Raw genomic sequence first — 16523 nt, 5'->3', positions numbered from 1 at the left:
CAAGAGCAAAAGAGAAGAAAAGAATTAGACACGAGAGAGACGCACGAAAAATAAAATACTCACAAGAAATAAAGGAATGAAAACAATGCAACACCACAGAGAGAGAGATAGAGACCGAGAGCTAGAGAGAGAGAGAGAGAGGAAGAGAGAGGGAAAGAAAGACAATGAAAGTCCAAAGCGGAGGAAAATTGGGGAAAAGGATGTGGCCAAATTGAAGAAGAGATGAAGGAGGGAGAAGGAGAGGAAACAGCGCCTGAAGGAACACAAAACTTCACTCTCTTTTTTCCTCTGAACAACTTCCTCGCTCTTTCCACTTCACTAAACCCCAAGTTGCTCTATTCGCCCTGCTAAATAAATGCAAAGTGGCAAATACAATGATAAATAAAGAGACACAAGACCACCGTGGAAAATAATCGTGTGTGTGTGTGTGTGTGTGTGTGTGTGTGTGTGTGTGTGTGTGTGTGTGTGTGTGTGTGTGTGTGTGTGTGTGTCAGGACTCAGGTGTTGGCCAGGTGCTTGAATTCCTGGTAATGTCATTGTGTGTCTGTTATCGTTGTCCCAAATACTACATTCCCTCCATGCTATTTACCTCTCCCTCTCTCTCTCTCTCTCTCTCTCTCTCTCTCTCTCTCTCTCTCTCTCTCTCTCTCTCTCTCTCTCTCTCTCTCTCTGATCAATACACATCACTCATCATTCTACGTGTCCATCAAATCTACATTGCATCTATTTTTTGAACTCCACTGAGACTTCACTCCCACTTCCCTCCCACTCCCCTCCACCTCCGCTCTCATTCCTCCCACGTACAGTTCACCCCCTCCACTCCTACTCACTCACTCTCTCTCTCCCTCTCTCTCTCCCACTCACACTCTCTCACATCCATTGCGTCTCTCCTACATTACCGACTCTGCGCCAACTTTGACATCTGGGAAATTGAACGTTATATTTAGACATTCCAGAGGTGACAGACAGTACATTTTGGGACTGACTGGACGAGGAAAGGAAGAGGACAAGGGTTAAGGAAAAGGTGAAGGGGGAAAAGAAGGGGAAGAGAGGGAAGAGAAGTTGAAAGAAAGAGGGTAATGAGAGGTGAAGTGGAAGGAGGGAAGGATGGAGGAAAAAAATGCAGATAGACAGTACATTTTGAGACTGACTAGACGAGGAAAGGAAGAGGAGAAGAGTTAAAAAAAAGGTGAAAGGGGAAGAGAAGGGGAAGAGAGGGAAGAGAGGTGGAAAGAAAGAGGGTAATGAGAGGTGAAGTGGAAGGAGGGAGGAATGCAGAGAAAAAATGGAGGAGAGGGAAAGACAGGAATGCAGTAAGGTGGCAGTGGTATGAGAGGACGAGGAAGAAGAGAAAGAGAAAGAATTGAAAGAAGAAAAAGAATTATGAACAAAAATAACAAAAACAATTACTCCAACATAACAAAACTCACAAAAAACACCCCAAAAAAATTTGACACAATAATCTCAAATAAAGACACAGAGAGAGAGAGAGAGAGAGAGAGAGAGAGAGCAGGTCAATCCACTAATTTCAAGTACCATTCTTTTCCTCCATTATCGACACTTATTGGAGACACCGTGGCCCTCTCTTGCACTCAACCACCCAGCCAGCAACCCAGCCAGCAACCCAGCCACCCAGCCAACCACCCAGCCAAGCATCACGAGCCCAGGGAAGCGTGGCGGGGCTAACGACACGAGTGGAAAAGGGGATAAGAGATGAAAGTGGAAATATAGAATGTGTGCACCAGAAATTTCTCAGATAAGGTTATGCTAGTTACTGCTGTAGATGTGTTTTGTGATTAAGATCGAGAAGTGGTAGTGGGTGGGTGGGTGGGTGGTGGTGGGTGGTGGTGGGTGGTAGTAGTAGTAGTAGTAGTAGTAGTAGTAGTAGTAGTAGTAGTAGTAGTAGTAGTAGTAGTAGTAGTAGTAGTAGTAGTAGTAGTAGTAGTAGTTCTGGAATAGTTCTGGAATTTTTCGAGTTGATAGAGCTTTTCAGAGAGAGAGAGAGAGAGAGAGAGAGAGAGAGAGAGAGAGAGAGAGAGAGAGAGAGAGAGAGAGAGAGAGAGAGAGTTTGTTCCCAGCATATATCATGGAACACCTCAAAGACATTTCAAGGAGCAGTCCTCGCAAACTTCTCTGACTTTTTATTTCCATTCAAACTTCATGCATAGTTAGTCTCTCTCTCTCTCTCTCTCTCTCTCTCTCTCTCTCTCTCTCTCTCTCTCTCTCTCTCTACAATATAATCAAACCATGGAAATAAAAAATGAGAGAGAGAGAGAGAGAGAGAGAGAGAGAGAGAGAGACAGACAGACAGACAGACAGACAGACAGACAGACAGACAGACAGACAGACAGACAGACAGACAGACAGACAGACAGACAGACAGAGTGAGAGAGAGTGAGCAAGGGAAGGCAGGGAATGTGATATGAAGGAGAGAGACAGATATCACGGTCAGGCAGAAAGAGGGAGAGAGAGAGAGAGAGTGACAGCTTACATGATGGAGTCCATGAGAGAGAGAGAGAGAGAGAGAGAGAGAGAGAGAGAGAGAGAGAGAGAGAGAGAGAGAGAGAGAGAGAGAGAGAGAGAGAGAGAGAGAGAGAGAGAGAGAGAGAAAGAAAATTTGCACATACTGACCTAAGAAGATATGTCAAAACAAAACAGGCAGGAAGAGGAGGAAGAGGAAGAGGAGGAGGAAGAGGAGGAGGAGGAGGAGGAGGAGGAGGAGGAGGAGGAGGAGGAGGAGGAGGAGGAGGAGGAGGAGGAAAACTAGAGAAAAAACAAACATAAGACATGACCAAAGAACAAACAGAAAAGAACACAAACAAAAAGAGAAAAATCGTAAAATAAACAAAAAAACAGGAGAGAGGAAAGAGAATAGGAGAAACAAACCAGAGAGAGAGAGAGAGAGAGAGAGAGAGAGAGAGAGAGAGAGAGAGAGAGAGAGAGGGTGAAACAATGCAAGGGGGGAAGACAGAGGCAAGGTTACAGGGGCTCTAGAGTAACAAGCAATCGATACAAGGCTCTATAACAGTCCATTTATCTTTCACCACCAGGAAGGTCTCTGCTATTAAGTGCTGTGCAGATGAGCAGCCTATGTTATGTGCCTCTCCCTCTCTCTCTCGCCTCCCTGTCTCTCTTCACAATTTATAGTCTTTCTCTGTTTATTCTTTTTGTATTTTCTTATTATGTTTCTTTGTCCTTCCTCTTTCGCTATCTCTTGTCTTTCTTATTGTTAACTCTCTATTCCCTGTATTCTTTTTGCTGTATCTCTTTATTCTATCTTTATTTTTGTTATCTTGTTTTGTCCCATCTGTTTATCCTCCTCCCCTTGCTATTTCTTGTCTTTCTCAATGCTATCTCTCTGTGGTATATATTCATTCCTTCTTGTATCTTTTTTTTCTTTGTGTCTGTGTTGTCATGTTATGCTCTGTTTTATCCTTCCTCTCTCACTGTCTCTTGTTTTCCTCAATGCAACCACACTCTGTCCTCTATACGTTTGTTCTCTTATCTCTATGTGCGTTTAATAGCCCTATTGAGAAACGCTTTGCACTCTCACGTCCACTATTTCCAAAAAGGTCTAATTGAAGATACTCATGTTTTTAAGGGTATTTTTGTGGTTTTAGTGATGGATTAGCAAGATTTCTAATTGATCATAAGGATAAACTATCTTGAAAACCCAGCTAGTTGTCTAAAGGGGACTTGAAAAATTGTCGTGGTAAAAAGGCATGGCGTTTCTGAATATAGCCGTAAATGAGAACTCTGGTGCTCCTTTTCTCTACTGTTTCTACTTTCATGTCTCTGTTTATGTGCTGCAGCAATGTTAGAAGAACGTTACTGCGTAGATATACACAATATACTCACTAGAACGTCAAGTATGTGCTGCAATAATGTTAGAAGGACGTTACTGCATAAATAGACGCAATATCCCCGCTACAATGTCAAGATAAAATGTAAAATAGGGTCACGAGAAAATAGAAGACTGAAAGAATACGTAACGGTGTAGACTTAACTAGGACGCGTACAGAACAGCCTTTAACCAAAATACCTTCATTTCTATCCATTTTCCAGGGACTGTTTGATTATGAGCTCCTTACGTAAAGATAGAATGTAAAATAGGATCACGAGAACATTGAAAACTAAAAGCGTATAATGATGTAGACTTAAGTAGGACGCATTCAGAACAGCCTTTAACCAAAATAACCTTAATTTCTACACATTTTCCAGGGATTGTTTGATTGTGAGCTTACGTGAAGATAGAAAGTAAAATAGGACCACGGAAAATTGAAAACTAAAGCATAATAATGGTGTAGACTTAAGTAGGACGCATACAGAACAGCCTTTACCCAAAATACCACCATTTTTACACATTTTCCAGGGATTGTTTGATTGTGAGCTTACGTGAAGATAGAAAGTAAAATAGGACCACGGGAAAATTAAAAACTAAAGCATAATAATGGTGCAGACTTAAGTAAGACGCATACAGAACAGCCTTTACCCAAAATACCACCATTTTTACACATTTTCCAGGGATTGTTTGATAGAATGGAAAATAAGATCATGAGAAGATTGAAAACTAAAAGCATATAATGGTGTAGACGTAACTAGGACGCATACAGAACAGCCTTTACCCAAAATACCACAATTTCTACATACTTTCCAGGGATTGTTTGATCATGAGCTCCTTCGCGGCAGTTTGTGGAAAGGTACTCTAGTGAACAAGACACCGGTTTTCTTTGCCTTTCAGCTACACTTCAGGATTTCATTTCTGAGTGTGGCAGGACGAGGCGATGCTAACACTATTCTAGCATTCATTATTGGGGCCCTGAGTCCTTTCCCTAAGTCCAAGAGCGTAACTAAAAAACTAACCTTGCATTCTATTGGTTTCCTAGGCAGAATGTTATATTGTCAGGCGTAAATGAGGTTAGTAAATGCTTTGCCAAATATTGATAAACATTCCTCAGATTCTCACTTTATTAATAACGTATATACTAATGCGCTCTCTCTCTCTCTCTCTCTCTCTCTCTCTCTCTCTCTCTCTCTCTCTCTCTCTCTCTCTCTCTCTCTCTCTCTTACTTCAGTCCACCTCTTTCCTCCATTTTTTCCATCGCTCTCCTCACGCCTCCTCCACCTCCATCCTCCATCCTTTTACCTCCCTTAGTGGACATCTTTCTTCTCTGGTAATAACTCAACACTTACATGCATCACTGGAACGGGTAAAAAATTATGCAAGGTTCCTGTATTTATCACTTCTTTTTTCCTATCGTTCTCTTCCTCCCCCGTCCTTCATCACGTGGCCAAAATGATATTTATGTTGTGCTGTGTGACGGGGTATATAAACAACACAGGCAGCACACAGGAACAGAGGCTTAACACGTCACAGGACAGACTAAAAGGCACAGAGAGCGTTCTCGCAGGGCAGGGAAGCTGGGAATTGCATACGAGTCTCCGATACATTTCAGCAAAATCAAGAACTAAGCTCCTCTGTGTCTCGTTGTTTGATTCAGGCCTCTAGTTTCGCAGCAGTCCCTCACTCGCATCTCTGTCACGTCTCTTAGTCACTCGTGCACCTCATCAATGTTCTTCCCTTGATTAAACCACATTTGTCTGCCTTCCAGCGTATGTTTGAGTGCCTCCTTCCGGCGACATGGTGACGGCGGCAGTGTTCATGGCGATAGCAACTCTGGCTGCCTGCGGTAAGTGGTCTCTCTGTAACCCCACATCCCTCAGCGCTCTCTCTCTCTCTCTCTCTCTCTCTCTCTCTCTCTCTTGACATCCAACCTAAATATTTCAGTAAAAACAATGAAAACCTGAAGTAAAATCTAACCAGTCATTTTTAACGAACAATTTTTAACTTAAACTTTTTGGAACCATCTTATTTTACTGACCAACTCTCTCTCTCTCTCTCTCTCTCTCTCTCTCTCTCTCTCTCTCTCTCTCTCTCGGTGGATTGAGTTGCCAATGTCTAGTCATGCTTCACTCGATCCCCGCACGGTAACTCGAAGCTCCTCCACCTCAGGGTAATGGGGCTCAGTCAGACACACACACAGAGAGAGAGAGAAAGAGAGAGAGAGAGAGAACTTTCAATATTTTATACACCAAGATTTCAAACACCAGAATTTAAGGGCGCTGAAACACACACACACACACACACACACACACACACACACACACACACACACACACACACATACACTCCCTCCTTTCTCTTTTCCTTTTCATATCAATACCCTCCTTTTCCTCCCTCCCTCTTCTTCTCCCTCCCTTCCTACCCACCTTCCCTCCTTCCCTCCGTGACGGTGACCAAAACTCGGTAAATTCCATGCAAACACACAGCGAGATTACAGTATTGCCTCTCCTCTTTGTATTCACACGGGCAAAGTCTCAGGAACTTCACTCGTATCTCACGCCAGGTAGGAGGTGTGTTCTAGCTCCCTGTCTCTTCGGTAGTGTGTCATGAGTCCGTCCCACCTCCCCACAGCACTTCCTTCCTTGTGTCTTCCTTCTATCGTGTCTGTGTCTCGTGTTCTCGTCTTTATTGTCTAGTTGTCTGGCCTTCTTGTTCTTCCTTTGCCTTCTGAAGCTGGTTAGTAAATACAATGGTCTCAAAAATATTCAGGATTAGAATTATACAGGTTAAGAATGACTGGTTTGATTTCTGGTACAGGTTTTCATTGTTTATATTGAAATGTTTGGGTTAAATCACGTAGGTTAAGCTTCTGTCTTCTTCTCAAGGTGGTTCATAAATACAATAGTCTCAGAAAGTTAGGTTGAATAAAATACAGGTTAAAAACTACTGGTTAGATCTCTGGTAAAGGGTTTCATTGTTTGTACTGAAATGTTTAGGTTCGATCACGTAGGTAATTATGTTCCCTTCTTCTCAATAACATGGTTACAAACAATTTAAGTTAAAAATATTCAAGTTAGAAATGACTGATTAGATTTCTTGTTAAGGTTTCCATGATTTTTACTGAGATATTTAGGTTAGATCACGTAAGTTGTTCTTGTCTTCTTCTCAAGATGGTTGATAAATAAAATGGTGTCAAAGAAGTTAATATTAAATACAGGTTAAAAATTAATGGTTAGATTTGTAATAAATGTTTGCATTCTTAGCTTACACTATTAACCCCTTCAATACTGGGACACATTTTAACCTTGAGTTTTGGGTGCGATTATGCCATTTTATTGACATTAGCAAGGGTCTATGGAGATCAGAAGATTAATGGTCACAGTCTTTACTATTCTAATCCCTACATAAGTTTCTGAAGCTGTATAAAATCACCAAAATAGTAATTGGAATGAATATGGAAATGCGTCATGGTACTGAAGGGGTTAAGGTTATGAATAAAACAATTGTATACAACTTTATACTTCAAACACAAGCAGAGGGAATAAAAAAAAGGGAGTGATTGCATTTCTAGTAAACCTTTTCATTGTTCCATATAAAAAACTGTCACTCAGAATTTAAGACCTTAAGAAAACAAGGAAAACTTCAAGAAATTATTTGATATAGTCGTGGAAATAGCAGTAAAAAATAAATAAAAAGCATTTACTCTTACTTGCATTATTAACAGTTCAGATATTTAGTTTTGTTTGTCTTTCTGGTTAGAGTTCATTGCATTGACTCTCTTTAAGCCTGGCAATGTTTCCTTTTCCCACACCACGTCTCTCTCCCTCTCCCTCTCCTCTCTCTCTCTCTCTCTCTCTCTCTCTCTCTCTCTCTCTCTCTCTTTACGTAGTTCCCCTGAGTTACGTTTAGTTTCTCACCCTAGTTTCAGCTCATTACCTTTTACTCTCTTATCTAAGGGTGACAATATTTCCTCTCTCTCTCTCTCTCTCTCTCTCTCTCTCTCTCTCTCTCTCTCTCTCTCTCTCTCTTGCCCCCGTGTCTCTGTCAGTTAAGCAATCATAAAGGTTTTGGAGACGTCTTGTTGAATCTATTTTTAACATGATCTACTGGAAGCTGTCTCGACTTCTGAAGAGTTTTTTTCGTTATTCTACCTAATATTCAACAGATCACAGAAGTATTAGTTTTTAAGGGCGCAAATATTCAATAGATTCTAGAAGTATTAGTTTTCAAGGGTGTTTTTGTGATTTTAGTGATAGTTTAACAAGTATTCAGCGCCACAGGAAGGAGAAGCACCCATGAAAACACGAATAATCAACTCTATGGCTTTTCAAAACTGGTAATGAGAAGTAATACTAATATCACGTGAATGAGCCGAGTTTTTGTGGATATAATAATAGTTTGGGGAGTTTCCAAGAGTGATGGTATGCTTCTAGTGGTAGTTTAGCAAGTATTTACCATTAACTGCAGGAAAAACACCCATTAGAACACGGGTATTTATTTCTATAGCCACTGAAAGAAGAAAAAACTATCTGAAAGTAGGGACATGTTAAGGGTTGATCATTTTTCTGGTTACAATATTTTTTCTTGATATAAAAACGACAATATTTTTCTTTACAACACTCGATTAAACACCCATAATAATATCACGTGAATGAATCGATTCTTAGTGGATGTAGTAATAGTTTGGGACGTTTCCAAGAGTGGTGATATGCTTCTAGTGGTAGTTTAACAAGTATTTAGCATTAACAGCAGGAAATACACCCACTAGAACACAGGTAGCCACTATAGCCACTGAAAGAAGAAAAAAAAATAATATAAAAGTAAGGACATGTTAAGCATTGATCATTTTTCTGGTTACAATATTTTTTTCTTGATATAAAAGCGACAATATTTTTCTTTACAACACTCGATTAAACACCCATTTCAAGAGCCTGACAGATGCTCTAATTACCTTCCCCGGCAGGTGTGTGTGTAATTTTGTGCTTTCACGGTGCACGAGCCCATTAAGTAGCACCCAGTAATGTAGACAAGGTAACAGGTACAGGTAACTTGTTTAGCTTAGAGTTTAATACATAGTGAAGTGATCAGGAGAGGGAATTATGTTGATTTTCTAAGTTATTCTACCACTTAAGGACTCTCCCTGTCTCTAATCTCTTTCCTTTCTTTCCACCTCTTCTTTCTCTTTACTCTTTTCCTTCAATTTCACTTTCTTTCCTTCCTCATTCTTTCTTTTCTCCTCTCTCTCTCTCTCTCTCTCTCTCTCTCTCTCTCTCTCTCTCTCTCACACCTCAGACTCTTTTTCCAATCCTCTAAGTGAAAAAGACACTTCTAAATTCTTATCCATCCATTTCTCTCTCTCTCTACTTTTACTCTCTCTCTCTCTCTCTCTCTCTCTCTCTCTCTCTCTCTCTCTCTCTCTCTCTCTCTCTCTCTCTCTCTCTTTTCCCTCATTTCCACCTCCTTTTCTTTCCCAATCTCTCATTTTCTTCCACTGCTTCTCTGTACTCTCTCACTATTTACTTCACCACAGACACCTTCTTCCATTCCTCCATATTGTTATCCGTTATTCTTCCTTTATTTTTACTCTGTTCTTTTATTTTTCCCTCATTTCCACCTCCTTTCCTTCCTCAACGTCTTCTTTCCTTCTTCCACTGCGTTTCTTTATTCTCTCCTCATATTTTACCTCACCCTAGACACTCTTTTTCATTCCTCTATATTTTCATCCATTTTCTTCCTTTACTTTTAGTCTTTTTTTACTTTTATCCTTCATTTCCACTTTATTTTCTACCTCAATCTCTTATTTGTTTTTCTTCCCTCATATTTGCTTCCCTCCAGACACTTTTCTATTCCTCTGAGTGAAGGAGAACAAGACAGATGTGCCACAATATTGCCAGTCCCTCAACGAATCCTTTATTCTCATCCCCACCAGACATGGACAAGAATCAGCCCAGTGGGACGCCGCGCCTTCCCGTCCTTGCCTTACCCCCGCACACTTTCTTCTCCCGGACGCCACCCACTCCCACCGTACTTAGTAAAAACTGGACTCCCTCTTCACAACTTTCAGCTTCCTCCACTGCCTCTTCCCTCGCTCCATTATTGTCCACCAAGTCTGCACATCTCCCGGCTGGTAATATTTTTTCACACCCCACCGCCACCTCCTCCTCCTCCTCCTCCTCCTTTTCTCTATACACCTCGTCTTCCTCTCCTCTAAGTACCTCCTCAGCCTTCTCAGAGGAGGTAAAAACTACAGTCATTTCCGTCTCTGAGTCTCAAGAGGAGGACAACACCACCTTGCCACTGGAGCCTCCACGCCCCTACCTGGCGCACACCTCAGCTTCCATCAGGGTTCATCTAGGCGCCACTGCGAAGCTCGACTGCGTTGTGCATGATTCCGCTAACGAGGCGGTAAGTTTTTCTCTCTTTTCCGCCTCCATGTTGGTAGTTATGGTTTTATTATTATTTTTATTTGTTTTTGTATAATGTTGGTCTCTTGCTCTCCGTTTTCTCTCTCTCTCTCTCTCTCTCTCTCTCTCTCTCTCTCTCTCTCTCTCTCTCTCTCTCTCTCTCTCTCTCTCTCTCTCTCTCTATCTATCTCTATCTCTCTATCTATCTATCTCTTTCTCTCTCGCACATATTACTTTTACATGCATTCTTAATTTTCACACGCTTCGTTCTTTCACCCATTCAAAAACTAGTCAAAAGCCCCGTTGCTGAACCTCACTGACCAGACAAGAGGCGGTGCAAGTATGAAATATATAATAAAAAAAAATTTACATAAATCTAGTGCATCTCAGGCGGTCACCCATCCAAGAAATAACCAGATGCCCCGTTGCTTAACCTCACTAATCGGACCAGAGGCGGCGCTTAAATTCAACACAAGACTGCTAACGAATTAATGTTACGTGAAGTACATAACAGAGCCCAAGGAACAAGAAATACACTAGCTTCCTTTACAAGACACGGGAAATCATATACTTCCATAGATTCATAAATAACAAAACTTCCTCGGTACGGCAGAAAGAGAAGCAGGAAACTCACGCGATTAAGAAGCAAGTCAAATTATATCTCCGTTCCCCCTTCACTCTGTTCCGTTTTCTTTACGTTTTCTTTATGGTAATTCACGGCAAATCCCGCAGCGAAGGACAGTGAGAAATACGTGTTGAATCGTGAGGAAGTGCCTGGGGCTTTCATCCTTCCCATTAAGCGGCTACAGTAAACGTTAGAACGTAAAGGCGATGACTGTTCTCTACATACTGTTACTGTAGCGTCCCTCCCCAGTCTCTCCCTCTCTCCCTCTGTATCTCTAGGAGTGAGGGAGAAAGGGATCTGAAGGCACGGCATAAATAGCTCAAGAAAACCCTGCAAGCTTCGAGCTGAAGCAACGCCGATACTCGAAAGACAGCTCTGAATGGAATAGATTGCCAGACGGCGTGTGCTAGAGGGAGGAGGAGGAGGAGGAGGAGGAGGAGGAGGAGGAGGGATAGAAGGAGATTTAGTAGAAAGAGGAGGAAGAGGGAGGTGGTAGTAACGAAGGTGGTGGCACAACTAGAAGGAAAGAAACGAAGAACAACAAGAACAGGAACAAGTACAGCAAAAATAATAAAAAAAAACACGAAAAGAAAAAGAAGAAATAAAAGGGAAAAAAGTAAAAAATGCGGAGAGGAAGGAGGAGGAGAAGGAGGAGAAAGCAGTTAGATTACACGAAGAAGAAGTATCAGCAGAAGAAGAGAGAAGGATGAGATTGAAGACCCCCACCCGGACAAGGAAGCATCTAAACGTGAGCTGATAAGGAGGTCACGCAAATCAACTGTACCATGAGAAAGCAGCAATAAGGGAGGGAATGTTGCAAGAGGCGTCATGGGGAGGGATTGCCGGTTGCGTCTCTTTCAGTTTGCTCGTATTTGCGAAACCTGAGCACGTGAAGTAAGGAAAATAAAGAATGATTGAATGATGAGTGAAAAATATGAGGGTTTTATCATGATCTTTTTATTCTTCTCTTTCCAGCGAGTCTCTTTACTCAACCAAAAAATGTGACGTAATGAAAATAAAGAATGATTAAGTGATGAGTGAGAAATATGTGGGCTTATTCTGTTCTTTTACCCCGGTTTTTCCTTCGAGCTTCCTTTCTTAACCAGATGACGTGAAGGAAGAGAAATAACGAATGATTGAGAGATAGATTGAAAGATATGAGGGATTCGACTAATCTATTTTGCTTGGTTTTCTTTCGAGATTCTTTACTTAACCAGAGCACGTCAAGTAATGGAAATAACGAATGATTGAGAGATTAGAGTGGGAAATATAAGGAATTCTTCTGATATATTCCCCTCAGCTTTTTCTTTAGGTGTCTTCACGAAACCAGAACACGTAAAGTAAGGAAAATAGGAAGGCAAACAACGTAGCTACTTTTTCCTTAACGAACTATAAAGAGAAGAGTGAAGAAATGGGAATGATTTGCATGATACATTTTCTTCAGTTTCCTCATCGATTCTTTACGGAACGGAACACTAAGTAAGAAAAAAACAGGAAATTATACTCCGTCGCTTTTCTTCCATTAACGAACGATGGAGACAGGAGTGGAGGATAACACAAACAAGAGGTGCGCCTGACAGTTTCCCTCAGATTTCTTCAAGTGTCTTTGCGGAAACCAGAACACGAGACGGAGTAAAAATAAAACGTTAAACAGCATCTCTTGGTGGAGAAATACGAGAATGTCAGAGAGAACAAAAGTAAGAGCTAAGTTAAACAGGTTTGCTTCTCTTTACTGAACGAACGATAGGGATCACAAGAACAAGAAGAAGACACACACATACAGGGAGAGGAGGCAAGTGGTGGGAGAGAAGAGTGTGGTGGGAGCCTCACACGTACCAACACGCACCATCAGTCACCATTCAGAGGACGTTGGCCACTGCCTTCCGCCTGAGTGACCCTACACCAACTCCCGGCCAAAGTTAGTCGCGCCTTCAGGACAGGGAATCGAACCCCACGTGACGTACTTTCCGCTGCGCCAAGCCCCCGGAACGCTGTCAGAGGTAATGGCTGCGCACCGTAAGGAGGAGAAAACGGGGCCACTATCCTGAAAAGTATCCAATTTACAACACTTGATGAGGTATGCGGCGTGGGGTGGCAGCGAGACGGCGGGTGGCGGGAAGGCGGGTGGCAGGACTCGTGTTTCAACTTGTATTGCCTCGTTACTTTCCTTTTTGCTGATGAAAGACATGGCAAGCAATTATCAAGTACGTGGGAAGATCTACTCCCTGGTGGTCTCTCTCTCGCTCTCAGGACGAATGACTTAGGTACGATCAGAGTCCTGCGTCATGCCACTTGTCAATCACTCTCTCATATCCTGCGCTTTGTTAGTTCCTATCTCTTCAATTACTTCCGTCATGGGGCGTCAAGGAGCATCAACCTTTTCCAGCCCTTAACCTTTTCAGTACTGGAAGGCATTTTTATCATGAATTTTGGGTGTTATTAGACGATTTTATTGACATTAGGAAGGGTCTATAGAGATCAGAATATTAATGGCCACAGTCTTTACTATTTCAATCTCCACGTAAGTTTCTGAAGTTGTATAAAATTATTAAATAGTAAGCAGAATGAATATGAAAACGCGTCATGGTATCGAAGGGGTTAAACTTTCCTCATTTCTCTTCGTTTTTCTCAGCCATGGCTATAACAAGCTTTCACTGCATCAATAAACCTTCCTATGTCATGTCTTTATACTGATTCAGGAGTTACAGCAAAGTTCTTTCCATGTATTTTCTTCCCTATCTTTTGTACCCTTGCCTTGTCTCCTTCACTCGTACAGAACAACAGTGAACACCTTATAAAGCCTGAAGAAGTGACAGATTTTTCGGCAGATGACAGTGTTCACTAAAACATTGCGAGGAAAGGCGAAGGTCAGTGGGGAGAAAATATATTTATCTCCAGCATCACCGTACATACATACACCTCACTCCATCACAAGTATGTCTTTCAGTGCATCCATAAAACTGTCCCTTATCCTTTTATTAAATTTGACCTCATTATTTCCGTACCAGCGACTCGTGTGGAAGGTGAAGTGGACACGTGTGCTCATTAGGTGCGTTATTAACACTTTTTTTCTCCAGGTATCGTGGCTGCGGCGTGACAATGATCACCTGGAGTTGCTCACCTGGGCAGACAACACCTATACTAATGATGACAGGTGAGGCAACAACACACCTTAGTTACTTTGAACCTTTTAACACCACAGAGGTAATTAATTTGGTTCATAGGTGAGCGTGTAGAGGTGTTTGTTGTTCAGGACAGTGGTTCAGGGTTGGTTCTTGTTCTTAAGCATGTTTTTGGCGAGGTTCTTGTTTAGGGCTTGCCAGATTACTGATGGTACTAATAAGATGAGTTCAAGAGTGGTTTATGGCTAATGGCTGTTTCTGAGGTGGCTCTTGTATAAGTTCTTGTTCTTATGCATGTGTTTGATCAGGTTCTTACTCAGGGTTAGCCAGGTTATTCATAGGATTTGTTCATGGCTAGTGGCTGATTCTGAGGTGGTAGACGTTTAGATTCTTGTTCTTATGCATATCTTTTGGAGAGGTTCTTAAGACGATTTCAGGGGCTGGTTCATTACTTGTAGCTGGATCAGAGGTGGTTTTTGTCCTTCTCCCAGGTTCTCCGTGGTGCAGGAGGAGGGGGACGGCTGGCGGCTGTGGAGACTTGAAATCCACAGGGCACAGGAGCAGGACCAGGGTGATTACAGGTGCCAAGTCGCGACCCATCCCCCACTACTTCTTGACGCCTCACTCACGGTGGACGGTAAGTGTTGTTGTGTTGTGTTGGGTTGTGTTGTGTTATGTTGGGCTGGACTGGGCTGGGTTGGGTTGTGTTGGGTTGGGTTGGGTTGGACTGGGTTGTGTTGTGTTGTGTTGTGTTGTGTTGTGTTGTGTTGTGTTGTGTTGTGGTGTGTTGTGTTAAGTTGGGTTGGGTTTGCTTACGTTGGATTTATTTAGGAGTTTTTAGTGGAGTGGAGATGAACTTGTGGTATGGAGCAGCAATTTTGAGTTCTACATTAATATTTAGAAATAGAATGAGTTTTTTTAATTGTTGTTTTTAAGTTTCGTGTTGAGGTTTTGACTTTTGAGTTGAGCTTTGAGTTGACTATGTAGCTGAGTTGATTATTTAAGGAATTTTTAAGTTATGTGTTTCTGTTTTCAACTTTCGAATCGAGTTTTGAGACCGTTTTTAAAGTCTGACTGAATATTTTGAGTTCCGAGTTAAGTTTTCAAAAATATGAATCACGCAAGGGTCAAACAGAAGCTTAGGTCAAATAAAGATAAACCCGAAGGAGTGAATCAAGAAAGTAGGTCAAGTTAGAGTGAAAGTAAGATACAGGTCGCGTTAGGGTGAAGACAAGATACAGGTCCAGTTTGGGTAAAGACAAGATAGACGTCAAGTTAGGAAGAAAGAAAGATACAACGGTGAATTAGAGTGAAGACAAGATACAGGTCAAGTTAGGGTGAAGGCAATATAGAGGTTGTGTTAGGGTGAAGGTTGCAGGCTCCCAGTGGGCTTCTCTTTATGGGTGAGCGAAGTGGGGTGGTGCCTTCGCTGCCTCGGGAATGTAAAGCACGCGGTAAATGTGATGGTGATGGATGGGTGGATGGTGAAACGAGGAGGCGGTGTTTGTATCGTTCATCTTGCTTTCATTGCGCCATTTCTCGCTTTATGTCTTTATTTTTCACTTCTTTTTTTTTTTCTTGCATCCTTCCCTGCATTTTATTTTTTCTTCTCCTTCATTTATCTTTCTCAATTCGCTCTCACTCAAAATTCATGTCTTTTTCCTCTCCCTCTCTCTCTCTCTCTCTTCTTCCCTTTTCTTCTTTTCCTTTCCACTCAATTTCTTCAGTCCATTTTCTCACCGCCTTTATTTTACCTTCTTGATTCGCTATTACTCGAAATGCACGTCTTCTCTTTTTTCATGTTCCCTTTTGTCCTCTTTCCTTTGTTCTTTTCCTCGTTTTCTTCATTTTACTATCATTTTCTTATATTTCGAGATATACTTTCTCCTCTTGCATCCCCTTCCTTTTCCTCGTTTCTTTCATTTTATCTATTCATTTTTATCTTGTTCCTTCATTTCACTTCGTCTCTCTCCTTCTGACTCAAAACTTCCTTCATTAATTCCTTCTTTTTTTCTCTTTTCATTCCTTTTTTACACCTGCCTCTTCATCCCTTCCTCGGTACTCAAAACTCTCTTCCTTGTTCCATCACCATTTTAACGCCATCTCTCCCATCAATTTCATTCCTTCTTTCCATCCACAATCTTTCCTGTCCCTTCATTCCTTCACTACCCACAACTCCTTTACGCTCTTCTTCGTTCCCTTCCTGTTTATACCCTTCACCCCGCTACCAAACCCAACCACACACACAAACGCACACGCACACTCGTTATCTCTCTCGCCACAGTTCCAATAGCACGCGTGGTGGACGAGAGAGGTGACCAGGTGGAGGAGAAACACTACAACAGCGGCAGCATGATTGAGCTGAAGTGTATCGTGGAACAGGTGCCCTTCCCTCACGGCCCTGTCACCTGGAGGAGGGGAGCCACCATCCTCACCTTCAACACCTCCAGGGGCGGCATCAGGTAAGGACAGGTGACTACACAGGTGGACATAGAATACACAATGGTCACTTTGTCATCAATTGAGCA

General features: G+C 42.0%; 1 protein-coding gene across 1 annotated transcript in view; it reads left to right on the top strand.

The window, feature by feature from the left end:
- LOC123507481 (basement membrane-specific heparan sulfate proteoglycan core protein-like) overlaps window positions 1–16523 on the top strand; it is a 35281-nt gene that overhangs the window by 14773 nt on the left and 3985 nt on the right. Inside the window, exons 2-6 of the mRNA XM_045260391.1 lie at window positions 5613–5690; window positions 9774–10249; window positions 13951–14027; window positions 14487–14632; window positions 16280–16457. Of these exons, the coding sequence (XP_045116326.1) occupies window positions 5642–5690; window positions 9774–10249; window positions 13951–14027; window positions 14487–14632; window positions 16280–16457 (926 nt within the window). The 5' untranslated portion in view covers window positions 5613–5641. The remainder of the gene's footprint in view (window positions 1–5612; window positions 5691–9773; window positions 10250–13950; window positions 14028–14486; window positions 14633–16279; window positions 16458–16523) is intronic.

Source organism: Portunus trituberculatus, chromosome 22 (genome assembly GCF_017591435.1).
Source record: "Portunus trituberculatus isolate SZX2019 chromosome 22, ASM1759143v1, whole genome shotgun sequence".
In the NCBI taxonomy this organism is placed as follows: Eukaryota; Metazoa; Arthropoda; class Malacostraca; order Decapoda; family Portunidae; genus Portunus; species Portunus trituberculatus.
The sequence above is the reverse complement of the archived record's forward strand: the minus strand, read 5'-3'. Positions and strand labels throughout refer to the sequence as shown.